Raw genomic sequence first — 27,764 nt, forward strand, 5'->3', positions numbered from 1 at the left:
TTGGACAAATACATGAATAGGAAAGTTTTAGAAAGATATAGGCCAATTGCAGGGAAATGGGGTTAGCATGGATGGATGTTTTGGTCGGCATAGACCAGTTTGAGCCAAAGGGCCTGTCTCCATGCTGTGGGACTCTATGACTATAACTCCATAACAGAAACTGACCTGACTACCATATAAATAAGTGAAGTCACCATAGTCCCAGAGCACAGTAGGGATGATCTGTCATTACGGAAAACAGTTGGTGATGGTTGAGCTTGCCCAGTTTGACATTCCACTCCCTCTGTTACTTACCTCTCTGAGTCCTTTTCCACATTACTAATATAATTATTCCGACTATAACAGCCAGGGGAATGATCACAAATCCTGTTATTTCAAGATGCAAGTGTCTGGTGCCATTTCCTGGGTTTTCTGAAACACATTTGAATAAGATTATGATTATTACTCTGTTCCTGAACCCATACCCAGTTCTGAGTTAGCCTGTTTGTGTGTGGTCATTGTTCCCAGGATTACATTACAAAGAGGTGGCAGAACTAATTGTTCTCAAAGATAACAAAGTGTGGAGCTGGATGAACACAGCAGGACAAGCAGCATCTCAGGAGCACAAAAGCTGACGTTTCGGGCCTAGACCCTTCATCAGAGAGGGGGATGGGGAGAGGGAACTGGAATAAATAGGGAGAGAGGGGGAGGCGGACCGAAGATGGACAGAAAAGAAGATAGGTAGAGAGGAGAGTATAGGTGAGGAGGTAGGGAGGGGACAGGTCAGTCCAGGGAAGACGGACAGGTCAAGGAGGTGGGATAAGGTGGTAGGTAGGAAATGGAGGTGCGGCTTGAGGTGGGAAGAAGGGATGGGTGAGAGGAAGAACAGGTTAGGGAAGCGGGGACAGGCTGGGCTGGTTTTGGGATGCAGTGGGGGAAGGGGAGATTTTGAAGCTTGTGAAATCCACATTGATACCATTGGACTGCAGGGTTCCCAAGTGGAATATGAGTTGCTGTTTTTGCAGCCTTCGGGTGGCATCATTGTGGCACTGCAGGAGGCCCATGATGGACATGTCGTCTGAGGAATGGGAAGGGGAGTTAAAATGGTTCACGACTGGGAGGTGCAGTTGTTTGTTGCGAACCGAGCGAAGGCATTCTGTAAAGCGGTCCTCAAGCCTCCGCTTGGTTTCCCCAATGTAGAGGAAGGATCGCAGAGGAGCATGATGAGTTGTATCCGGAGGTTGGTGGGGTGGTATGCGAGAACGAGGGGGATCCTCCGGAGGTTGGTGGGGTGGTATTGAGAACGAGGGGGATACAACGCATCATCCTCCGACACTTCCGCCATCTACAATCCGACCCCACTACCCAAGCTATTTTTCCATCCCCACCCCTGTCTGCTTTCCGGATAGACCACTCTCTCCACGACTCTCTTGTCCGCTCCACACTCCCCTCCAACCCACCACACCCGGCACCTTCCCCTGCAACTGCAGGAAGTGCTACACTTGCCCCCACACCTCCTCCCTCACCCCCATCCCAGGCACCAAGATGACCTTCCATGTCAAGCAGATGTTCACCTGCACATCTGCCAATGTGGTATATTGTATCCATTGTACCCGGTGTGGCTTCCTCTACATTGGGGAAACCAAGCGGAGGCTTGGGGACTGCTTTGCAGAACACCTCCGCTTAGTTCGCAATAAACAACTGCACCTCCCAGTCGCGAACCATTTTTTAACTCCCCCTCCCATTCCTCAGACAACGTGTCCATCATGGGCCTCCTGCAGTGCCACAATGATGCCACCCGAAGGTTGCAAAAACAGCAACTCATATTCCACTTGGGAACCCTGCAGCCCAATGGTATCAATGTGGATTTCACAAGCTTCAAAATCTCCTCTCCCCCCACTGCATCCCAAAACCAGGCCAGTTCTTCACCTCCCCCCACTGCATCCCTAAACCAGCCAAGCCTGTCCCCGCTCCCCTAACCCGTTCTTCCTCTCATCCATCCCTTCCTCCCACCTCAAGCCGCACCTCCATTTCCTATCTACCATCTCATCCCGCCTCCTTGATCTGTCCGTCTTCCCTGGACTGACCTATCCCCTCCCTACCTCCTCACCTATATTCTCTTCTCTACCTATCTTCTTTTCTCTCCATCTTCGGTCCGCCTCCCCCTCTCTCCCTATTTATTCCAGTTTCCTCACCCCATCCCCCTCTCTGGTGAAGGGTCTAGGCCTGAAATGTCAGCTTTTGTGCTCCTGAGATGCTGCTGGGCCTGCTGTGTTCATCCAGCTCCACACTTTATTATCTTGGATTCTCCAGCATCTGCAGTTCCCATTATCACTAATCATTCTCAAACTTCAGCTAATGACAAACACCTCATTCCCACTGAAATAAAGGCCACCCTTTAGTTGTATTGCTAAAGACTTCTGGCTCATGGTTCTATCCAGCATCAGTCTCTTCTTTGTAATCTGCGACAGGTAATGGTTTCCCCTTTACTTATTAATGACTGCTGTCTGTCTCTAATAGGTTTTTGCAAACTTTTTATGTACACTATTATATGAAATAATGTTCTTTGTACATACATCTGTTACTAGTAAAAATTATTACATCATTTTTTCATCATCTTGTGCATATAACTGATTCGACATCAACATCTTCATCATCATTTTGTCTTTACACTACAGTCCCCCACCCACCCTGAGTTCCTCTCGATTTTTACATGAATACATTTAACTATTTCTTTAAACTTTAAACATCTCCCACCATTAACACAACCACCTAGCACCAACATCTGAACTTCACAGGTTAAGTCTGTAGCCAGAGGGGCACTCAAAACGGTAGAATCGGATAATACACCAAGCAGTATCGGTGCAAAGATACTGAAATAAACAAGCTGCAGACCCAGACAGGCAGCACGGTACACAATTGACTAAGCCTATTTACCAGGACAATAGGAAACATCGAGCTGTATCCGGAACAAAGGGACACCTCGCACTCTTATCTGGGAAGCCTGACTTACATGTCCCTGACCCTTTCAGAAACAGAAAACCTAAGACCAGCTCACCATCTGCTTGGCAATGCCTGATTGGCTCTGATCAATTAGGGTAATCAATTCTTGATTGATCCATTGGTGGGAATCGAAGATCCTCCCAAAGGGGTGCGGAAGCTTTCAAGGATAAGAATCACCGCAACAGCACCTTCAGGACTTGTAACTTGAGACCAACCACCATAAGAAGAGATGCCCCTAGGAACCACAGACAGGAAGACCAGACACCCACCACCACATGGATCAAGGCCAAGGTCTAGTGCGGTGATGTTTGATCATTCCAAGTTATGCTAAAGTACAAGATACTGATTTAGACATACAGTATTAATTGTCGAATTTATAATGTTAATTGTTAAGCTTGGCATAATTGCTATCATCGTATTAATTGTGTTATAATCAATAAAGATCATTTCATATTGTTTTTAAGAGTCTACTCACGGTCCTTTGTGGAATATACTAAACAGTGTGTGGCGAGCGCAACAAGTCTTTGTAGCATCTTACAATTTATTCTGAGATAGTAGGGACTGCTGATGCTGGAGTCTGAAATAACAAGGTGTGGAGCTGGATGAACACAGCAGGCCAGATAGCATCAGAGGAACAGGAAAGCTGACATTTCAGGTCTTTTCTGAAGAAGGGTCTCGACCTGAAACATCAAACTTTCCTGCTTCTCTGCTGCTTGGCTTGCTGTGTTCATCCAGCTCCATACCGTGTTATTTCAGGTCTGGACCCTTCTTCAGAAATGAGGGTGGGGAAGGGGGCTCTGAAATAAATAGAGACAGCGGGGCGGTGATAGAAGGAGCAGATAGGTGGAAGAGGCAGCTGGCAGGTCAAGGGGGCGGGGATAAGCTAGTAAAGATGAGTGTGGGTAGGAAATGAGGGTGAAGGTGTTGGCCAGTGAGGTGGGAGGAGCAGGTAGGTGGAAGAGAAAGCAGACCGGTCAAGGAGGCAGGTTGAGAGGGGGGCGCGGGTCTTGGGATGAGGTCAGGGATGGGGAGATTTTGAAGATTGTAAAGTCCACATTGAGGTCATTGGGTTGTAGGGTTCCGAGGTGGAACATGAGGTGCTGTTCCTCTAGCCTTCAGGTGGCATCGTTGTGACACCGGATGAGGCCCAGGATGGACATGTTGTCCAGGGAGGGGGAGTCGAGTGGTTCATGACTGGGAGGTGTTGTCGTTTGTCATAAACCGAGCGCAAGTGCTGCACAAAGTGGTCTCCAATGCCCTGCTTGGTCTCCCTGATGTGGAGGAGGCCACATTGGGAACAGTGGCTACAGTATAACACATTAATGGATATGCAGGTGAACATCTGCTTCATGTGGGAGGTTTTCTTGGGGCCTGGGATGGAGGTGGGGGGTGGGGGGGGGAGGTGTAGGTGCAGGTGTAGCACCTCCTGCGGTTGCAGGGAAAAGTGCCAGCAATGGTGGGACTAGTGTGGAGTGTGGAGTGAAGGACGGAATCATGGAGAGAGCAGTCTCTCCAGAAGGCAGATAAGGGTGGGAAGATAAATATATCCTTCGTAGTGGGGTCAGATTGCAGATGGCGGAAAATGATGTTGAAGGAGAAGTTGAATCTGGAGGTTAATGGGGTGATACGTGAGGACAAAAGGGGAGTTCTGTCTGTTTTTATTGCGGGGAGGGGGTGTGAGGGCTGAGGTGGGAGAAACGCAAGAGATGCCATCGAGGGTATTTTTGACCACTGGGGTGGTGTGAAATTGCGGTCCTAGATAAACGAGGACATCTGGGGACATCCAGGAGTTGAACGCCTCATCATGGGAACAGGTGCGGTGGAGGTGGAGGAATTCGGAATAGTGGATGGCATTATTGCTGGAAGGTAGGTGAGAGAAGGTGTAGTCTAGGTAGTTGTGGGAGTTGGTGGGCTTGAAATAGATATCAGTTTCAAGGTGGTCACCAGAGATGGACACAGAGAGTTCCGGGAAGGTGAGAGTTGTATCAGAAATGGTCCAGGTGAACTTGAGGTTGGGGTAGGAAAGTTGATGAACTGTTTGAACTCCTTGTGTGAGCACAAGGCGGCACGAATGCAGTCATCGATATAACGGAGGAAGAGGTGGGGAATGGGGCCAGTGGAGCTGCAGAAGAGGGATTGTTCCACATATCCTACAAAGAGGCAGACATAGCTTGGGCCCATGTGGTTCCTCATGGCCATCCCTTTCATCTGTAGCAAGTAGGAGGAGTTGAAGGAGAAGTTGTTAAGGGTAAGGAGGAGTTCGGTTAGGTGGATAAGGATGTCGGCGGAAGGGGACTGGTTGGGGCTGCAGGAGAGGAAGAGGCGGAGTGCTTTTAGGCCATCTGCATGGGGAACGCAAGTAGTTTATTCTGTTCTTGTTAACATCACCACTGATCAAGGGTGAGAGTCTTCAATCATTTCTGTAACATAATTATAATTCTGTAAAATAGCCAATATAGTTCTTTCTCAGTATCTCACAGTTTATAGATATCATACTCATTCAGTTTTGTTGTTCCAAGTAGTATTGATACTTTTTGGGTCCTTCTTAACATTCCCACCTGGTTTGTCAATATAAGAATGCAATTGCTCTGCCTGTTTGAGGACTGTCTTCTAACTTCCCATCTCTGATCTATATTAAGTTGGACACTTACATGACTGCACGCAGCATTCGCAGCAAGACAGATGGTCTAAAGTTACTGAAATAACTCCACAGAAGCCAGTATCCCATCACCAAGTCACCCTTTATTTACATGTGGAAAGTCCTTGGCACTAATCCAGCTCAGAGCGAACAGGGTACCTGGCTCTCCCGTTTTTATCTGTCAGCCACATCTCCCTGATTGAACCAAATTAACAGTCCCAATTAGGGAACTTTATATTCTATGAGGTCCACTTGACTGACCTTGTTGCAATCACTGCAGGTACAAATACAAGGTTATAAATACAAATACAAGAGTACAATTGAATGACAATTACAGCAACATGGTTGCATGGTGACCAGAACTGGCAACTGAATATTCAAGATATTTGATATTCAGCAAGGGTCGATACAAAGGAAACGGAGGTAGTGTTACGTTGATGGTAAGGAATGGGATTGGTACATTAGTAAGGGAGGATCTCAGATCAGAAGAACAATGTGCACAACCTATTTAAGTATTTAGAAAACAGCAAAGGGTAGCTGATACTGGTTGGATTTGTTTATAGGTCACCAAATAGTAGTTATTGCATGGGGAATGTTGTTAATTGGAGATGAGAGAAGCAAGTAGCATGGCCACCACAGTTATCATGGTGGCTTCTTTCTGCATATAGACTGGGTAAACACAGCACCACAGCTGTGGAGGATTGTAGAGCTTCTGGATTGTGTTTGGGATGATTTTCTAAAGCAGTATGTTGTGGAGTCAATGAAAGGGTTTTAGGTCTAGTATTCTGTAATGAAAAATAGCTAATTAATTATCTTTAGAGATGATGTGAAGGATAAGAACAGTACTTTTGAAAGTGAGGTGGTTAATTTTGAAGCCAGAGTGTTAAATTTGAATGACAGAAAAATGATGGAGGCATGAGGCCCAAGTTGGTTGAAGCAAACTGAGCAAATACTTTAGAAGGCATGATTATACAAAGGCAATGGATAGTCTTTAAAAAATTATGATGTAACTTATAGCAACTATCCATGCCTTCAAACTTAAAAAAAGTCAGTCATCATGACAAACAAAGAAAGTTCAGGATTGTATAGGATTATAATCAATGATTCATAAATTTTCCCGACACAGCAGTAATTCTGAGGGGATTTGGAGGTGCACAGAGGAGCAAGAAACTGCTGATAAAAAGGAAGAATAAATTATAAATTTAATCTTGCAAAAATATAAATATGAACTGTAAAAGTTTCAGAAGATATGTAAAAAGGAAACACTTGTCTACAATGAATAGGGGTGCATTAAAGACAGAGTCAGGACAAATTAAAATGGGGAATGTAGAAGTGGCAGAGAAGCTAAGTAATTATTTTATGTTAACAAAGTATGGAGCTGGAGGAACACGGCAGGCCAGGCAGCATCAGAGAAACAGAAAAGTTGACGTTTCAGGTTTGGACTCTTCTGTCAGCTTTCCAGTTTCTCTGATGCTGTGTGTCAGGCCTGCTGTGTGCCTCCAGGTCCAGACTGTGTTAACTCTGACTCCAACGTCGGCAGTTCTTGCTATCTCACTCATTATTTTGTGTCTATTTTGACTGAGTAAAATAGCATAATTCTCCCAGCAACAGAGATCCAACTGACTAGGGAGAATGAGGAGTTGAAGGATATTAGAATGAGTGACGACGATTGTACTGGGAGAAATAATGGGGCTGAAAGTACATGAATCCCCAGGATCTGATGGTCTACATCCTGAGTGTTAAAGAAAGTGACTATAAGAGCTAGGCTTCGGGTTAGGCATTGACGATTACCTTCCAAAATTCTCACATTTCTGGAATGATCCCTGCAGATTGGACAGTAGCAAATGCCACCCTACCATTTAAGAATGAAACAAGAGAAAATGGGGACTGTAGACTGGTTAGCTTTACAAAAGTAGCAGGAAAAATGCTACAATCCATCATAAAGAATGAAATAAATAGATACCTGGTTGATAATGATCTGATTGGGCAACGCTAGCTTGGATTTGTGAATGGAAAATCATGTTCAACAAGCTTATTGGACTTTTTTGAAGCTGTCACTATTTTTGATTTAATACTAAGGGTGACTGTAATGTTTAACTTTTAACTTCATTCCTTCATTCTTTCTATCTTGTTCTTAAGTTTTTCTACTTGTACCTAAGATGGCACCGTGTGGGGTGACATTGAAAAGTTTTCACTGTACTTTGTACTTGAGTACATGTGACAATGAAATTGAAATCTAAATCCACAGTGGTTTGAGACAAGTGAAATCTGAGCTTTTCTTGTTTCATAGAATCCTCAGAGTGGAAACAGGCCCTTCAGCCCAACAAGTCCATGCCAACCCTCACAGTATCCCACCCAGACCCATCCTGCATAACCCACCTCATCTAAACATCCCTGAACACTATGGACAATTTAGCATGTCAATCCACCTAGCCTGCACAGCTTCGGACTGTGGTAGGAACCAGAGCACCTGGAGGAAACCCACACAGACACAGGGAGAACATGCAAACTCCACAAAGACAGTTGCCTGAGGGTGGAATTGAATCAGAGTCCCTGGCACTGTGAGGCTGCAATGCTAACCACTGAGCCACCTTGCCTTGGACATAACTTGGACATACGCTTCTTGGAGATGTAGCAAAAGGTCTGCCCAGATTGTCACACCAGCACTGGTGCTTATCTTAAATTCTTTTTGCGAAGCCTGTTGCTTCTAGTATGATTGAACATAATCTCTGGTTTTCTCCGTAACCACTCATAAGAGGTATGTTTTTACTTATTTTTCTTTCCTTCCAATTTCTTGAATCATCTGGTTTTCAGAGGCGTCATCTTCCCATTACCTTTTGTTTCATTTTTTTGATCTGTGAAACTAACTGAGGTGTCAAGTCTTTCTTCAACAGTCTGCCTTTCCTCCATTGCTCCTGTATTCTGTGGTTTGCTCAGCTCCACAAGGTGAATGCTATTAAATGGCTGCTGTACTGCTTTCGAGAACCAGGGGCCAAAGTCTAAGAACACTTGGTTAAATCATTTAGGACTGAGATGAGGAGACATTGCTGCACCCAGAGAGTGGTCAGCCTGTGGAATCTGCTACAACAGAAAGCTGTTGAGATCAAAACATTGTATGATTTCAAGAAGGAGTTGGATATCTCACTTAAAAGGTACCAAAGAATATTGGGGAGAAGCAGGAAGAATAGGATAATGAGTTGAATAGGCATCCATGGTTGTAATGAATAACGAAACAGGCTGGAAGGGCCAAATGAGCTTAATCCGACTGCTCATTTCTGTTTTCCTGCTCTTTCCCAGTGTCCACAGGCTTTTGAGTGGTCAGGGCCATTTCACAGGGTCATAGAGAAATATAGCATGGAAATAGACACTTCAGTCCAAATTGTACATGCTGACCAAATATCCTAAATTAATCTAGTGCCATTTGGTCCATATCCTTCTACACCGTTCCTAATCATATACCTATCCACACGCCTGTTAAATATTTACTGCGCCAGCTTCGACCACTTCCTTCGGCAGCTCATTCCATACTACCCTCTGTGTGAAAAAGTTGCCCCTTAGGTCCCTTTTAAATCTTACCCCTCTCACCTTAAACCTATGCTCTCTAGTTCTGGATACCCTCACCCCAGGGAAAAGGCCTTGTCTATACATCCAATCCATGCCTGTCATGATTTTATAAATCTCCTCAGGTCACCCCTCAGACTTTGACACTCCAGGGAAAATAGCCCCAGTCTACTCAGCCTCTCCCTATGGCTCTTCAACCCTGGCCCTTTTCATATACCTGACTAACTGAAACATCTAAAGCTGTAGCATTTTTCCACATTACTGCCCAATTCTGTGCTTTGCTTTTGGCTCGAATATTGTAACCTATTAAACGTTGTTGCTTATTTAGATATTAAATCCCAGTGTTCAGCTGTTTCTTAAAAAATAACTAATACTTTTTCATGGCAGACTCTGATGACCTGATTAGGGATAAACTCAACTCTCAATGCTCCAGAGATAGTAGGAACTGCAGATGCTGGAGAATCTGAGATAACAAGGTGTAGAGCTGGATGAACACAGCAGGCCAAGCAGCATCAGAGGGAGCAGAAAGGCTGACATTTCGGGCTTAGACCCTTCTTCAGAAGAAGGGTCTAGGCCTGAAACGTCAGCCTTCCTGCTTCTCAATGCTCCACACTTGCATCAACTAGCAAAATCACACAGGTCTTTACGAACTGATCGAATGGGTTTCCCTGGAATCAGGGATCTCTGAATAAATCACATTCACTTGATTGCAGGTTTTGCTCTGGGATGAAATGGTCTTGAGTGCCTTTATGGTAGATTCAGAATCGGCAGTGCTCTCTTCCAACCCCTGTCTCACAGGCGTGACTTCTAAGTCAAATATAAAAGCTTGGTGTCTCTGTTCATTGGCACACAACTTGATACCGTTCTATACAATTGTTTGTTCAATAACTTGCAACATTAATATGAGGAGGCTATCTGAGTTTTTGAAGGGCTGATGCTCACATTGTGTCTGGCTTGCCCCAGTCTGATATTTTTCTTTACCTCATTCAAAGTTCTCTGCTAATGTTTTCCTGTGGATTTCACTGGATGGCACCAATATACGATTAAATCAGAATCTTTACTACTGCTACCATGGTTTGTCTTATCATGAGACTTGTGGCTCAGTGTTCTGCTCTGCGCATTGAAGTGATAGCTATTGTAGCTCCTTCTGCTTGTGTATGGGCTATGATGATTTCCCTTGTCTTCAGACTGACCCTGGTAGGTTTCGACAAACCCTACAAATTACACCAATATACATGACACTGCAAGTTCATCTCTCAGGAGTACAGAATGTTCTATTCTGTCTTCACAAGCTCTTGCCCATGACAGCTGATGTCATTGTTAAATTATATTATAAATTGCCATCTCATTGTCATATCCACTGTTATTATACTATAAACTCTATATATGTTAATAATCCACTCCTACATTTGGATTTGCTGCCTGGCAATGTAAGATTAATTGTTGATGGGGGAGGGTAGAGGAGTTTGGAGTTGAGACTGGTCATGGGCAAGTAGCAGTGAGCACATCTGAGACACAGTTGGGACTTAAGTACTAAATCTAGGCTGTCATTTCACTGAAGCACTCTGTGAACACTGGACTGTCTCTGTTGGTATGAATTGCCTTATTGTTTGCTCTTTGGTCACTCCCTATTTCTGGAATGTAATCTGTTACCTTTTTTTATAAAGATAGAGCCAAGCTATTTGTACAAGGTCTCTCATTCTTACATCACTCATTGTAATTGTTCTTGCCTCTAAGTGATCAATGTTTACTTAAGCTGATTTCTTCTATGCAACATACTTGTAAAACATCTGTTTTTATAACACTGGTTCATTTTCTTTTCTGTTCTATCTTTTTCCCTAGCTTCCTTAGCAGGTCACAAATGGATTTTTCTTGCTCAGTTCTCTTTCTCAATCAGATGTATTTCTATTGAACATTTTAATTTGCAGTTTTAAATGTTTCCCTCCGTTGATTAAACATCATACCTTGTAATTTTATTTACACATTTCATTTTAGTCAACTTTCCCTTCACACTGATTTAACTGGATTTAATTAAGATTCTCATTTGAGACTGGAATATGCTTGTTCCCAAAATGAATATGCAATTCAGTTGTATTATGAATACCTTTTATCATGGAGTCAATTAATACATGATTACTAATTAAATTGTGGTTCATTGCATAACTCAAGCTAGAAAGTACTTTGGATCTGACTTTTTCTGTTTCAGAAATCTACTGTAATACTAATAATACTGAAATTACTGCAGTTAAGGTTAGAAGGGATATTGGTTGATGGCTGTTAATGGCTGATTTGATTGATTTTCTGGATTTTTACAGGGAGAAGAGCTGGGATTGAGAGACAAAGTTGTTAGACTGATATAGGAGCTTGGATGGAGAGCAATTTAATAGATGTGTCCAGGAAGGCTTTGTGAGACAGTATGTTGACAATCCAACCAGAGAGGAGGCCATACGAGACTTGGTATTGGGGAATGAGCTAGGACAGGCGATTGATATTTCAGTACGACGGCATTTTGGGCTTAGTGACCATAACTCCATAAGATCTTGAGTAGTCATGGACAAGAACAAGAGAGGCCCTTGGGTGAGGGTACCTAATTGGGCAAGACATCCAAATTAGACAGGAACTGGGAAAGATGGATCTGCAGCAGTTATTTGAGGGCAAAGCTATGTTTGACATGTGGGACACTTTTAAAGACCAGTTGATTAATGTGCAAGACATGCATGAAGGATAGGAATGGCAGGATTCAGGAACCATGGATCATAAGGGAAATTGTAAGTTTAGTCAAAAGGAAAAAGGAAGCATATGATAGGTCTAGGCAGCTACAAACTGATGAAGCCCTTGAGGAGTATAGAGAAATTAGGAAGGAACTTAAATGCAGAATTAGGAAGCTAAAAGGGGCCATGAAATATCTTTAGCAAGCAGGGTCAAGGAGAATCCCAACGCTTTTTTATTTATTTAGGAGATGAAAGATGGTAGCAAGGGAAAGAGTAGGCACACTCAAGGACAAAGGAGGGAATTATGGGTGGAGACACAGGAAATGGGAGAGATTCTGAATGAGTGCTTTGTATCAGTATTCACCAAAGAGAAGGCCATGGCTGATGTTGAGGCCAGGGATGAGTGTGTGAATACTCTAGAAAATGTCAATATATTGAAGGAGGACGTTTTGGGTATCCTAAAATGCAACAAGTCCCCACGGACAGATGGAATCTATTCTAGGTCTCTGTGAGACGGAAAGAAAAAAATATCTGGGGTGCCAGCAGATACCTTTACATCCTCTTTGACCAGAGGCCAGATTCCAGAGGTCTGGAGATTAGCCAATATTGTTCCCTTGTTTAAAAAAGGAGGTAAGGATAATCCAGCAAATTATAGGCCAGTGAGCTATGTATCTGTGATGGGGAAGCTTTTGGAGAAGACACTGAGGGATAAGGTGTATGCACATTTGGAAGAAAATGGATAAGTTACTGACAGGCAGCATGATTGAATTTTTCGAAACAGTAACAAAGATAATTGAAGATAGTAGGGCTGAGGATGCAGTTTATATAGATTTTAGTAAAGCATTTGATAAAGTCCCACGTGGCAGATTGGTACAAAAACTAAAATCACATGGGACTCAGGTTGGACTGGCTAGATGGATACAAAAATGGCTCGGTCATAGAAGACACAGGGTGGAAGGATATTTTTCAGAATGGAAATCTGTAACTAGTGGTGTTTCTCATAGATCAGTCTTGGGTCCTCCGTTTGTAGTATTTATAAATGATCTCGAGTAAAATGTGGGTGGTCTGACTAGTAAGTTTGCAGATTACATGAAGATTTGTGGAGTTGCTGATAATGCTGATGACTGTGAAAGGTTACAACAGACTATTTTTAGCTTGGCAACTTAGACACAGAAATGGCAGATGGAGTTTAATCCAGACAAGTGCAAGGTGATGCATTCTGGAGGATCAAATTTAGGTGTGACTCATACTGTTAACGGCAGAACCCTTAGGAACACTAACATATAGAAGGATCTGGCAACACAGGTGGCCAAGATGATTAAGAAGGCATATGGCATGCTTGCCTACATTGCCTGTGGCTTGGAGTACAAGAGTTGACAAACCATGTTATAGCTATATAAATCCTTTGTTAGGCTACATTTGGGGAGTATTGTGTGCAGTTTTGGTCACCATACTACCAGAAGAATGTGGAAGCTTTTGAGAGAGTGCAGAGAAGGTTCACCAGGATGTTGCCTGGTCTCCAGGGAAATGGCTACGAGGAAAGGTTAAAAAGTCTAGCATTGTTTTCACTGGAAAGACAGTAGCTGAGAGGAGACTTGATAGAGGTCCACAAAATTGTGAGAGGTATAGATAGGGTAGATAGTCAGAGGTTTTCCCAGGGTTGAAATTTCAATTAAAGGGGGCACAGGTTAAATGTAACAGGGGAAAGTTTAAGGGAGATGTGCGAGGAAAATTTAACTGATGTGTAGAATTAGCTGCTCGTCTGTTGTCTTTATACAAACAGCTAAGTGGCCTTATTAATTGATTCCAAGATCCTCCAGCCAAACCATTGGAAAAATTGCAAAATATATCAATATATAACTTGCTTAGTGATGTATTTCATTTTATTTTTCCAAGTTTCTCTTCCTTTTGTTCCTTCTTTGAATCTGTTTCCTTGGCACAGTCTCAGTTTCTCCTGCTTGTTACCATCTGTATCTCATTCATTCTATCCTTTCAGTCACACACATTTTCCCTGTTTCTCTCTCTCTCTCTCTCTCTCTCCCCCCCTCTCGCATGAATATCTAATACAGTTCCTTACCCCACTGATAGAGCTTGGCCTCTGCCAGGCTGCTGTGTTCAATTCGACAGGAATATTGATCCTCATCCCCAGCACTGATTTCAATCTCTTTCTGGATCTGATGGGTCCCATCATGGTTCGGTCGAATCCCCGAGGATTGTATCTCAGACACAACCTCTCCATTCCTTAGCCAGGTCACCTTGATGTCTACAGGATAAAATCCAGTGACCAGGCAGGAGAGAGTGAGCGGCTTGTCCTGATGATTGGGCTCATTTCTGGAGATGAACACTTCAGGCTGAACTGTGATGGGAAAGGGTGAGAACAGAAACAATAGACAGACACTGAATGGAATGGGACAGCAGTTACATAGATCAGTGAGGTTAGATCAGAACTGAAATATATACCTTTCCTTTTGAGATATTCCTTTCCAAAGTGTAAGCGTAGTTTTAAACGCTCAACAAGTTCTATTTCCAACTGCCATTTCCAGTATTTGTTCCAGGCTTTGTCTGAATTCCATTTTTCCGCAGTCTTCACTGCAAAGTGATTTGATGCGACCCATCTCATTCTGTCTGGATCTAAACTAATAAGATCATTTCCATCAAATCCAAATCGCATTGATGTCTTAATGGAGCCATCGTCATTTATTTCAACACTCCTTATCCATTGGAAAATGTGAATTCCTGACAATAATGAGCAGGAAATAAGGAGCTATTATTGGTTGAAATGTCTTTTTATTACATGATAAATTTCTCTGTGGGTTCTATATTGCTATACCAGATTATAGTAAACCTAAAGTAGCTCAGTATTACAACAGATTCCTTTATTGGTTCATTCACAGCAGGATTTATTACTGTAAAACTGGTTCTGTACACAGTACTGAAGGAATATTTGTGTGAAAATATCTACTGCCTGTGAATATCTCCATTTTGTGAAACCCAGGTTGCTCTGCAGAATTTGCACAGTGTATACTACTTTTGATGGTGCACAGGAGATAAATCCTGACCCCCCCCCAATGAAGCCATCCAGGCAATACCTACATTGTCAAGTGAAAGTGGGTCGGTAAGAAAATCAGTGTAAGGAACTCAGCTCCTGGGGTCTGTAGCTATGATGAAGAAAGTTCAATAAACTCACGAGGTAGGTTCACAGCTCCAGCCTCACTGCTACAATATTCCTGCGCTCTTCTCCCTGCTGGGTCATACAATCATTGCTCCGCACTTCACTATGTCTGTTCACGTTTCAAATGAAATGCCAAACCTGTTCTCCCTTCTCATATAGATAAAGTCATAGAGATGGACAGCACGGAAACAGTTTGGATGAGTTTGGTCTAACTCATCCATGCCGAACAGATATCTTAAATCAGACTAGTCCCATTTGCCAACGTTTGGCCCATATCCCCCTAAATCCTTCCTATTCATACACCCACATAAGATTTACAGTAAACACAAAATCAGAGCCCAACTTCACTTCAAAACAAAGAAGAGATTTGCTGAAGCAGTCTCATATTATATGACATCATCTCCAAGGTGAAGTCACTCATAGGCTGCTCTCCCATTATAGAAAAAAAAAACTGGTGGTGGTTTAACCCAGGGGTATTGGCTAGCTCTGTTAGCTGGATGGCTGGTTTGCAATGTAGAGTAATGTCAACAGCATAGGTTCAACTCCCACACTAGCTGAGGCTACCATAAAGGATTCTCCTTCTCAGGCTGACCCCTTGCCTGAGCATGGTGAACCTCATGTTACAACATCAGCAGTGTTTTCTCTCCCTAATGAGAGGTATCAAAGATTCCAAAGCATTATTCTGAAGAAACACTGAGGAGTTATCCTCACTCTGTTGACAAATATTTACTCCTCAGTCAACATCATAAGAAGTGTTGTATTGTCACATGTTGTTGTGGGAACTGGCTGTGTTCAAGCTAGTTACTCTATTCCCCACACTGCAGTAGTGACCACTTTGTGACTCTGAAGATAAGCTGTTCTGAGTTTGAGAAAGGTCTTATGTAAATCTATATTTGCCCTCTTTTCCCTCATGCTCATCACAGCTACATTCCTCACTTCTCGACAACTCATATATCTCCTACACTGCAAACAAATTAATTCCTCTGTGACAGGCATCTCAGTGAATATTATCACTAATTTAATCCAATCACTAAGGTTTTAGAGTAGATTTGTAGCTTGGTTTGTGGATGTTGTGGTTGGTTGGTTCGCAGAGCTGGTTTATTGTTCCGCAGACATTTCATTACCCTGCTGGATAACATCATCAGTGCAGCCTCCGAAGAAGCGCTGTTGTGTTTTCCCACCTGTTATTTAAACTCTGGTGTTGGATTACCTCACTTCCGGTTTTCCTGCACAATGGAGTGAAAACAGGCTCGAGCTGTATGTGTTAACTGATGACTTTCTTAGTGGAGTACAAGACTTCTACGAATTCCAGTGCTTGTCTCTGCTTTGCCTGTCCCAGGACCCCAGTGTTGTCCCAATCGAATTGGTGGTTTTACTTATCCATGTGGATGGAGATGAGCGAGTATTGGTTGTGTTTTTTTGTTGCCAGTTGATGTTCGTGACTTTATTTGTGTGTGTTAGGGTGGTTGCTGTTGAAATTCCAAGGGTGAAGAGTAGAGGAGAAGAACAAACAGCTCCCATTCCTGGACGTCATGGGCAAAACAGGAACAATGGGGAATTCCTAACAAAGGTGCACAGGAAAGCCACACATACTGATCAAGTACTGAATTTCAACAGCAACCACCCTAACACACACAAACAAAGTTGTGTGGGAACATTGTTTAAATGGGCAACGATACACTGCAGCAGCATAGAACTATGCCAAAAAGAACAGTACTCTTCCACATATTCCAAGACAATGGAAGCCTGAAAAACTGGGTCAGAAGATGCCTGTCACACAAACACCACCAGGAAGATACTACATGCCCTGACAAACTCATCACGCTACCTTATATCAGGAACACATCTGAACTGACTACAAGACTGCTATGACCACTGGGCGTCAGAGTAGCATACAAACCCACATCAACCCTATGACAACTGCTCACCTGGACCAATACCCACTATGGACAGGACTAATGTCATATACAAGATTCCCTGCAAAGACTGTGACAAACACTACATTGGACAAACAGGAAGGGAGCTAACCACAAGGGTACATGAAAATCAACTGGCAACAAAAAGACATGACCAATACTTGCTCATCTCCATCCACATGGATAAGGAAAACCACCAATTCGATTGGGACAACACCAGGATTCTGGGACAGGCAAAACAGAGGAGCCTGGTAGTCCATTAAGAAAGCCATTAATAAACACATACAGCTGGACCCAATAGACACTCCACTGTGAAGGAAAACTGGAAGTGAGGTAATCCAGCTCATCAAACACAACAGCGCTTCATTGGAGGCTGCACTGGTGATGTAACCCAGCAGGGTAATGAAACGTCTGCAGAACCACTAACCAGCTTGGCGAGCCAACCAACCTCAACAGAATCCAACCACACTTATTGGACAGGGTTGGGATGCTGTGTGACTTGGAAATGAAGCTGAAGGTGATGGTGTTAACAAACATCAACTTGTCTTTCTGGATAATGGAGTTTGCTAGTTTGAGAGCTCTGTGAAAGAAGTCTGAGTGAATTGCTGCAGGGCGTCTTGCAGGTAGTACACATTGTAGCCATTGTGTAGCATGAAGGTGCAGTAAATAGGGAATTATGCAGTATGGTAGTGGGATGAATTTTGAAAGTTGTGGATTTGATGTTAATTAAGCAGCCTGCTTTGTCCTGGAGAGTGATAAAATCAGAAATATGAATGTTGGCGGTGAAACTATCAATTGTAATATCAAATCAATTCATCTGCTTCAATATATGTCCTTAAGAACAGGAAATCTGCCAACATGTGACTCCAGATGCTGGTTGACTCATGACTGGCCTCTGAAAAGGCTGAGTAATTCACCCAGTTCATGTCAAATTAGGGACAGGCAACAAATATTGGCCTTGTCAGTGACATAAACATCCCACCAAAGAAGGAATTAGCCTGTCTACCTGACTGAATGCTGCACTGTACATTGTCTGTACATCTCAGGGTCATAGACAGTAGTGTAACGATATATGGATGCCCATCTGGCACTCACTGAAAAGAGCAGTCAGGAGAGATAATAATAAACCAGGTAGCATCCACAGACAGGGGAAGAATTTCAGGTTGATGACCGTTGTCAGACGGGGGAAAATCTTTCAATATGTAACAGGTTTTGAGCAAGTGAAAAAGGGAATTTAGAAATGGATTAAGGGAGAAGATCAATGACAGACTGGAATGGGGATGGGTTAAATGACAAAAGAGTTGGTGTTGCAGAGCCAAAGGGAGTGACAGTGTGTAAAGTAGAGAAACAGAAGTTGAGTGTTCAGAGGAAATCCACAGGATTGCTGGCACCGAAAGAGGTTAAACCAGTCCCTGCAAGTGCTTATGCTCAACCTGAGCTCCTCCCATCCTAATTGCTGTAAATCTATGTTAGTAATCTTCTATTGCCTTTTCCCTCAAATATTGAACTATTTCTCCTTAAATGCATCAATACTATTTACTTTAATGACTGTGCGGTGGCTCCTCAGGGAAAAGAAGTTTAAATTCCCTGTTGGATTTCTATTGCTATTGTATATTAGGGCTTTGAATAATTTTCCCTAAATGTGGAAATGATCTCTCTGCATCCAAGCAATCAAAATCTTTAAAAGTTATTAAACCTCCAATTGACACACCTTAGCCCTTTTCTCCCCAAGGCAGAATGGATTCCAAATTCAGTTCCTTTTGCATATGTATACCCACAAATACATTATTATAAATCCTCTCTGTGCCATCTCCAGTGCCCAATGCTTTATTCTTATCATAACATGAGGACCAAAACTGCAGGCAGTATGTAGTCTAAGTAACTGTTAAACACAAATTTAACGTTATTTCCTAATTTTCAAAGCAATTCCTTTAGATATAAAGCCAAGTGCTTGGTTCATGGTTTTTAATGACTTTGCTAAGCTGTGACCTAGGTTTTGGTGATTGATGTATTTGGAACATAGAACATAGAACAGTACAGCAGAGAACAGGCCCTTCAGCCCGCGATGTTGTGTCGACCATTGATCCTCATGTATGCACCCTCAAATTTCTGTGATCATATGCATGTCCAGCAGTCTCTTAAATGTCCCCAATGACCTTGCTTCCACAACTGTTGCTGGCAACGCATTCCATGCTCTCACAACATTTATATGACAAGATCTACTTTACTTCTCCCCCATGTAGATCTGCAGGTTTGAACCAATAAATAATCTCCCAATTTCCAAGAAACACAGCCAACCGCTACAATTTGATGTCAGCTGCAATTTTTAAAAGTTTTGATTCCAAAGACCAAAACATTGCTGCAAATTGCGAACAGCAGTAGTCCCACTTCTGAAGAATTCTTACTTTCCGCAACTCTGAAGAACTCTCTTTTACTCTCGTTCTCTATTTTGTCTTGAAGCCAATTTTCAATCTGTTCTGGAGATAATAGGGACTGCAGATGCTGGAGAATCTGAGATACTAAGGTGTAGAGCTGGATGAACACAGCAGGCCAAGCAGCATCAGTGGAGCAGGGAGGTTGACGTTTTGGGCCCAGACCTTCTTCAGAAATGGGGGAGGGGAAGGGGGATCTGAAATAAATAGGGAGAGAGGGGGAGGTGGATAGAGGAGAAGATAGGCGGAGAGGAGACAGGTTGGTCAATGAGGCAGGGATGGAGCCAGTAAAGGTGAGTGTAGGTGAGGAGGTAGGGAAGAGACAGGTCAGTCCAGGTAGGACAGACAGGTCAAGGGGGCAGTATGAGGTTAGTAGGCAGGAGATGGGGGTTGGGCTTGAGTTGGGAGGAGGGGACAGGTGGGAGGAAGGACAGGTTAGGGAGGCGAGGACGAGCTGGGCTGGTTTTGGGATGTGGTAGGGGGAGGGGAGATTTTGAGGCTTGTGAAGTCCACATTGATATCGTTAGGCTGCAGGGTTCCCCGGCGGAATATGAGGTTGCTGTTCCTGCAACCTTCAGATAGCATCATTGTGGCACTCCAGGAGGCTCGGGGAGGACATGTTGTCTGAAGAATGGGAGGGGGAGTTGAAATGGTTCGCGGCTGGGAGGTGCAGTTGTTTAGCGAGAACCGAGCGGAGGTGTTCTGCAAAGCAGTCCCCAAGCCTCCGCTTGGTTTCCCCGATGTAGAGGAGGCCACAACAGGAACAGCGGATGCAGTATTCCATATTAGCAGACGTGCAGGTAAACATCTGCTGGATGTGGAAAGTCTTCTTGGGGCCTGGAATGAAGGTGAGGGAGGAGGTGTAGGGGCAGGTGTAGCACTTCATGCGGTTGCAGGGAAAAGTGCGAGGTAAGGTGGGGCTGGAGGGAAGTGTGGAGTGGACAAGGGAGTCTCCACTCCAGCTATCTTCTCCTCTATCCATCTTCTATCCGCCTCCCCCTCTCTCCCTATTTATTTCAGATCCCCATTCCCCTCCCCCATTTCTGAAGAAGGATCTAGGCCCGAAACGCCAGCCTCCCTGCTCCTCTGATGCTGCTTGGCCTGCTGCGTTCATCCAGCTCTACACCTTGTTATCTCTTGCAATCTATTCTGCCACCTGGATTGTGACTCCATATTCACTGGCCTTGTTCATTTGTCTATTGTGATCCAGCTTAGCAAAGGCCTTTTGAAAATACTTCTATCAATTTACCACTGTCTACTCTCTCTGTAACCTCCACAAAGTTATCAATAGGTTGGGCCAAATATGGTTTTCTTTGGTGAAATCCATACTGACTGCTGCACAAGCTGGCTATCAGCTTCTTGATTAGCTGCTTCCAACCTCTTTTGGGATAGGGATCTACAGGGCTTGCTTAGTTTAGCGTAGAAGAGGAAAACACTTAGCAATTGAAGTGTGAGGAGACCACATTGTGAGCAATGAATAGAATACACTAAATTGAAATAACTGCGCATCAATTATTCTATCTCAAATAACTGTATCACATGGAAATAGAACCTTGGATGAAGAGGAGACAAAGAAAAGGGCAAACGGAAGCGTATGCATTGTTGTTCTTACCGGATGTCTGGTTTGTACTCTTCATTATCGTCTTCAGGTTCTCCTTTGCAATGGCACAATGTTTATTCCCTCGATTTGTGAGATATTCCCAGTATTCCTCATCAAAGGCATCTGTCATCCACTGCTGTCGGGAGACTATGCGAGGGGCACTGCTGTCATAATAGGCCACCGGAACTCCGTCGATCATTCCCACTCCAACATACTCAGGTAAATCAGTGGTGCCAGAGGTGGCTAAGTACATTACCATAAATTTATTCCTGTCTGTAGAAAGTAAAGATTAACAAATTCAAGGCACACTTGAATAAACACTCACAAACACTACCAGCTGATCAAGGGGAACCATCCCCTGAGAAAAAGAACAGGAAGTGACATCACCAACCCAAGGAAACCTAACCAGATAAATAGAAAGCGGGACATAACACCAGTGCTTCGTCAGAGGCTCACTGATGATGTTACCTAGAATGGTGATGAAATGTCTGAAAACTAACCTTCCAGCTCAGCGAGCAAACTCACATCCAGAAGCTCATCTACATAGTGACAATCTCCAATTTAACGATAGGAATGCTCAAATCCGGATAGAGCATTCACACCAGCAAATACCTATAATAGCTTCAATAGCAGCTAAAAAGGTTCCGAAGACAGTAACCCAGATCTTCTGGTCAGGTTCAGGGATGATGCTGAGTGCATTGACTCTACTGGTGGAGACTTCTGTAACCCAGTCCTTTTCTGATTTTTCAGCTATTTCTTTCAATTCAAGAGGTGGGGGGAGAGTGACTGCCCTTGACATCGAAACATAGGAATTAGGAGTGGAAATAGGCAAATTTGGTCCTTTGGGCTGCTCCACTATTCAACATGATCATGACTGATCTAATCTTGATCTCAACTCCATTTTCCTGCCTGTTCCCCATAGCCCTTTATCCTGCATTTCACAATTGTGGCATCAGGAAGGGTATCAGAGGGAAAACCTTTTGCTGGTTGGAGCACACACGAAGATGGTTGTAGTTTTTGGAGTTTGGCCATCTCGGATCCTTGACATCGCTGCACGAGTTCCTCAAGTTAGTGTTCTAGGCTATGGGCTGTTTGGTTGTAAAGATCAGCTGATCACTGTTAGACTGTTAGATATTAAACTGTTTGACTCTTCCTGGCTCAGTGTGCAAATAGGGCACATATATCTGACCCAAATCTCTGATTCTGAATTCCATGTCAGGAACAGTTGTGGAGAACCCCAGACAATCCCAGAATCCTGACTTGCATCTCCCAATTCAGATCCCAAATCTGATGATCTGGAGACCTGAAGATTTTTATCAGTGAATATCTGAAGAGGCATCAAAAGATTTCCTGGCAGGAAATAAATGCTTCTAGAAACTGCCTATTCACTATCCAACATTCTTTCAGTTCAATCATTAAGAAAGCACCTGTAAGTATTTTGAATCAGCCCGTTGTGACAAATATCCAGACTGGGACTCAAACCCGGACCTTCTGACTCTAGGTGTAGAGCTGGATGAACACAGCAGGCCAAGCAGCATCACAGAAGCAGGAAAGCTGATGTTTCGGGCCTAGACCCTTCATCAGAAAAGGGTCCAGGCCCGAAACATCAGCCTTCCTGCTCGGCCTGCTGTGTTCATCCAGCTCTTTATCTTGTTATCTCAGTTTCTCCAGCATCTGCAGTTCCCATTACTTTCTGACACTGCCGCAGGAACCTTAAAAAGAAAGCAACAGCTGGTATATACAGTCTCCTATCCAAAATCTGAAGCTGCCTACGAGAGCAGACAAGATCAGGCATTTTCAGACTCGTGACAACTGGTCTTCAGAAACCAACAGCTCATTTTAGATCTGTTGGGAAGTGCAAGGAGAGAGAAACGGCTGTTTCCCTCTAATGCAAAACTTGCAGGGAGAGAGAAAGGGAAAGACTGTTGGACAGAAAGAGGCAAAGAAACAATGGGATCGAGAGAGAAACATATGCACGGGCAGAGGCAGGATAGCAGAAAAAAAGAGACAGAGAACCAGAGACAGAGATAATGAGAGAAAGAGAGAGACAGAGGGAGACATTGAAGAAGAGACAAAGAAGAAACAGAAACACAGGGACACAAAGAAAGGAAGACAGAGATCCTTAGAGAGGACAGAGATAGAGGGATAGAGGAGAGAGCAGACGGAGAGATGGAGACCAAGAAGAAAAAATCCGGAAGGAGACAGGCAGGGATCCAGACAAAGACAGACACACACACATACAGCCACACAAGCACAAACAGACACATGCACACAGACTGACACGAAGACACAGATTGAGGCACACTGAGGCACAGAAGGACAGAGAAAGAACACAGACATACACAGCGAGACAGCCATGAAAGGAAATTCTCCCCTCGGCTCCTCATCGGTACAATCGTGACATTAATTCCTGACAGACACCGACGAGCATTTCCACTCCCACAAAGTCCCAGGAAAGTTCCTGTCCTCGCCGTTTGCTGGAGGAGTGAGTGTGAAATGGAAAGCTGAATTCTATACTTACCGGAAGAGACCCAGGAAAAACACAGGGAGATAGAGAAAAGAATCAGCAACATTCTGGGAAGTCACTGTCCTTATTCTGATCAGAGACTTAGAATAAAACACTCTGAAGCGTAAATCAAACGGCGTTAACACACTAGGAAATGCCGTAAGCCAAGTCAATCTATTAAATTCTAATTGTTCACCTCGAACTTTGATCATTTCCGGAACTCAAATTCCAGAAGCAGATTGGTTCGCCTCAGCAAAACGACCAATTAAAAAGATGAACAGTCACGAACTGTCTCAAGTTTCCAGTAAAGTGACTCATACAGCGTGACAGTGAGAGTCAAGAGTCCTCCACCAGCTCCAGGGCAAAAAATAGGACAACATGCTAAAATCTTTGACCCAACAGTAAACATACTGACACTAGCCCCAATCCCCCTAGAATATGTTAAACTTGATGCAGCCCAGGCTGGAGTTATACCACAGTAGATTAAATGTGTTACAGTTAGACATATTCTGTAATATTGAGACCACCACACAGAGAATTCACAGTGAAATCCAAGCAGCTGGAGAATGAGGGGAGGGAGTCACATTTAGCTCCATAAAATTAAAGGTTTACCAGTGAAGAAATAGTTCATTGATCAGAATCAAGGTGAACAGCCCAAACCAAAGAAAGTAAGCTCTGGGTAAACTGTGAAATGCTCAGGTCATTTGTTGCCCTGTAGGAATGGACTGGATAATTTAGCAGCAGAAATAGGGGAACCAGAGGAGCCAAATGTAGATATGCCTCTCCGACAACAAGGAGACAGCCACTTGGACAACAAGTAATCATTATTTACATTTTGCAAATAAGATACTTGGGGATGTAAGAATTGGGTCACCAGTAAATAATTCTGTGGGAGCAACATGAATGTATAATGGGTAGCTATAGGCTAAAAAGCTTGAGGGGAGATTCTATATAAGGTAATGATTCAGAAGGCATTAATGTTCATGTTACGTTGAGCTCCACCCAATCTGATGAGGTCACACACAGTCTTTGGCTGGAGGCAGTTGAATTCTATATCAACACCTTCTGGGAGCAGATGTATTCTGTACAACTCCTAACAGCCTTGGCAACCATGTCTAACTCGTAATGCAAGTTATACGTCTTGCTTTCAGGCAATAAATCAGTTAACCAAGACCAGTCCCTCTTCTTTTAAATGTCTTCAACGGTCTATCCATAATACTATACCAGGATAGGCCCTGGACACTGATAGAAAAAGGAGGATTTGTGACAGCAAACTACCTCAAAGAACCATTACTTTGCACCACACACTGGCATAAGTGATGGGTATCACATTGGTACCAGCAAAGGCCAACATAGTAACACTTGATTCTAGTAATGAGAGGTTTTAAATACAAATATATCAGACTGTAAGTTGTTTTAGATTGGGTGGCTCAATTAGAAAAGATGAAACAGGAGAAAAATTGCATTAAAATATTCAAGAGCTCATCATGGGTATAATTAAGGAGTCAAAAAGCATTTAGGACATTAGTGGGATTTGCCTACAGACCTGATACCAATGATGAAGTAGTGGGAAGTTTATAATGGAAGAAGTTTTGTGTAGAGGAAGAGCGGTTATAATGAGAAAACTATGAAATTTGTTGAAAACTATGAAAAAAACCATGAATTTGTTAGATATAACCAGGATAGCTTTTTTGAACAATGAGAGATCTTTTAACATGGAGAAGCCTGTGAATTGGGGACAAAATGGTGAATTTGACACCATGTCAATAAATATATCATCAGTTTATATTGAAACCCATTATTAAAACTCTTTAGGGAAGAAAATTGTTCATCCTAACATGGATGTTTATTGTTCAATCCTTTATCACTTTCATTAACTCCACACACAATCCTACATCGTCTTTGTCCCAAACTCCCAGCTGAAGTGCCTCCAAGGTTTGTCACTACTCCCTGGAAGAGAGCACTACAAATCAAGGCCCACTATTCTTGGCGTTGGCACAAATGTGAAAATTTGATTAAATCATTGAACTGTCCAAATTAACTGAACAGTTGAATTCAAATTACGCAACACTGTAAAATTAAAACTTTCAAAAGACCCTCAAAATTAACCTCAATAGTTTCTAACCAAACTTTTGAAATAACCAGTCCTAGACTCTGCAAATAATCAATTCTAAACACACATTTGTATTTTAAACAAAAGACTTTGCCGGTTATTAACAACACATCAATGTTGACAGAGCAAAATTAAAGAACAAAGTAATCTAGTTATTGTCTCTGCTTTAAACCCTTTGTTTTCAGCCTCATTCATACAAAAGACAACTAGACAGACAAACAAACAGTTAAGGGATAAATAAAACAAAACTGGCCAGATTACTTAAGTGGTTTTCATAATGCATTGATTCACACACACAGATGATTCCTTCTTGGTCGATCTTCTGAAGATGCCAGTCAGAGTCACCTTTATAGTTCCCTCAGATAAGAACAGTAATACATATAACGCAGTTTTTTATTCTCTGAGCTTCCAAGAACTACTCATGGAGGTTAGGCAGAAAGCTTTCAGAACTTCATTCTGTAACATCCACAGCCAGACTCCTTCTTACAGAAAACACATTCCAAAATCTAACTCAAACTCTAACCACTTCCTGACAGATTGATCATTTCTACCACAGGGTCCCAATCAACATTCAACCTCTGCCATCTGCTTTAGCACAAGATCTTTTGCAGACTTCCTGGAAACAATTCCCAGATACTGACCTCATTAATAGCCAACTTTTACTGTCTCTTTAAACGTATTGCTCTTCTCCAGTGATTAAGCAACTAAACAACTTTTTGATCAGGGAACCTACCTGCAATTAACTCTCAGCCTGGCCTTGTGAATAAGCAGAAGTTTGTTTGATCTATTTTCCTTTTAACGTAAACCATTACCCACAGCTCCAAACTAAAATTGATAAAAGGATAAAATATAACTAACAAAAATGTCAGCAAATGTTCTGACAAGAATTGCTAACTTTTAAATTTAAATTCTAACCCTTTGAAAAAGAATCCCATATACATGTAGATACAAAGAGACAAGAGACAAATATTGTGGATGAGAAAGTAACAAAAATGTCTTTGATGGATAGTTCAGGCACCAGTCCATATTACAGAAATCAATGAGTTGTTTTCCTTCAGTCCGATTCTGATTCTTTTCAACTCTAAGAGCACGAGGTTGTGGACACACAAAATCTCAATCTTCCATTCACTGATTGAGGATTTATCCTTTCAGTGTCTCTGAATGAGTTTTTTCCCCCCTTTTTCTTCCAAGAAGGGCATTTGCAAAGAGAGGGTGAGAGATAGAGGAGCTAGCTCCTTGGGATTTTCTTTTACTTTCCACTCAAAAGATACAGAGAAAGAGAGAAAGAAAAAGTGTGAGAGAGAGATTTAGGTGCTCTCTCTCTCTCCTACAGGGTGAATGTTTGTGCTATAATACCACCTGCCCAGGAACTAATCAAAAAGTTGTTACTACACTGAATACTCTTGAACATAACTGTCCTGTTTGAATCAAACACAAAAGTAAAATTGGCCGAAATGGACCCCCATGGAACGGAAACATCCAGCATCCTCCCCTGCTGCTGTAAATAAGGTGGATACAACTCACAAGGAGTTCCAGTCGCTCAATTTTTTAACACTGCAGCATCATCTTCCACAGTACCTCGATTTATAGCAGTATCTTTTCCTATTTCTTAGCCCACAGTACGTGGGAAAAGGGTCTTTACAGGCATTACACTATGATCCACTTGGTTTCATGACCAAGTAAGCGTGTATCTACAGGATCAGAGATAATGGGAACTGCAGATGCTAGAGAATCCAAGATAATGAAGTGTGGGGCTGGATGAACACAGCAGGCCAAGCAGCATCTTAGGAGCACAAAAGCTGACCTTTTGGGCCTAGACCCTTCATCATTTTCTGAAGTCAAGAACATGAAGAATGATTTGTGTGACTTTATTCATGGTCACAGAATTCATTTGCAGTTGGACCTAAATCCTCAACTCCATAGAGATATGGGTTTAAATCCCCCTCCAGGACCTCAGTAGAAAAACTCCTTGCTGAAATCCCAGTGGAGTACCGAGGGTAAGAGACAGGAGCAGATGGAGGGATTTGAAAACTGACTCAAAAGTCTCAGTAATGCTGAGCTTTCTAGCGAACATCGGGATATTCCTCAAGTTTAATTCCCGACACACTGAGCTATGACAATATAACTTTCCGT

At 42.9% G+C, this 27,764-nt stretch overlaps 1 protein-coding gene across 4 annotated transcripts in view; it reads right to left on the minus strand.

The window, feature by feature from the left end:
• The window catches only part of LOC125446634 (popy class I histocompatibility antigen, alpha chain E-like), a 30,192-nt gene extending 6,520 nt beyond the window's left edge, over window positions 1-23,672 (minus strand). The window contains exons 1-5 of one of the 4 annotated variants that reach the window (XM_048520358.2): window positions 23,534-23,672; window positions 21,025-21,285; window positions 14,353-14,523; window positions 13,970-14,248; window positions 295-411 (exon numbers count right to left, since the gene is read on the minus strand). In XM_048520358.2, coding sequence (XP_048376315.1) covers window positions 295-411; window positions 13,970-14,248; window positions 14,353-14,523; window positions 21,025-21,285; window positions 23,534-23,585 — 880 coding nt within the window. In that variant the 5' untranslated portion in view covers window positions 23,586-23,672. Of the gene's footprint in view, window positions 1-294; window positions 412-13,969; window positions 14,249-14,352; window positions 14,629-21,024; window positions 21,286-23,354; window positions 23,447-23,533 lie in introns of those variants that run through there. The other 3 variants (XM_048520354.2, XM_048520355.2, XM_059639560.1) reach the window with 3 other exon arrangements.
• Window positions 23,673-27,764: the final 4,092 nt, after the last annotated feature.

The sequence above is a fragment of the Stegostoma tigrinum genome, chromosome 34 (genome assembly GCF_030684315.1).
Source record: "Stegostoma tigrinum isolate sSteTig4 chromosome 34, sSteTig4.hap1, whole genome shotgun sequence".
In the NCBI taxonomy this organism is placed as follows: Eukaryota; Metazoa; Chordata; class Chondrichthyes; order Orectolobiformes; family Stegostomatidae; genus Stegostoma; species Stegostoma tigrinum.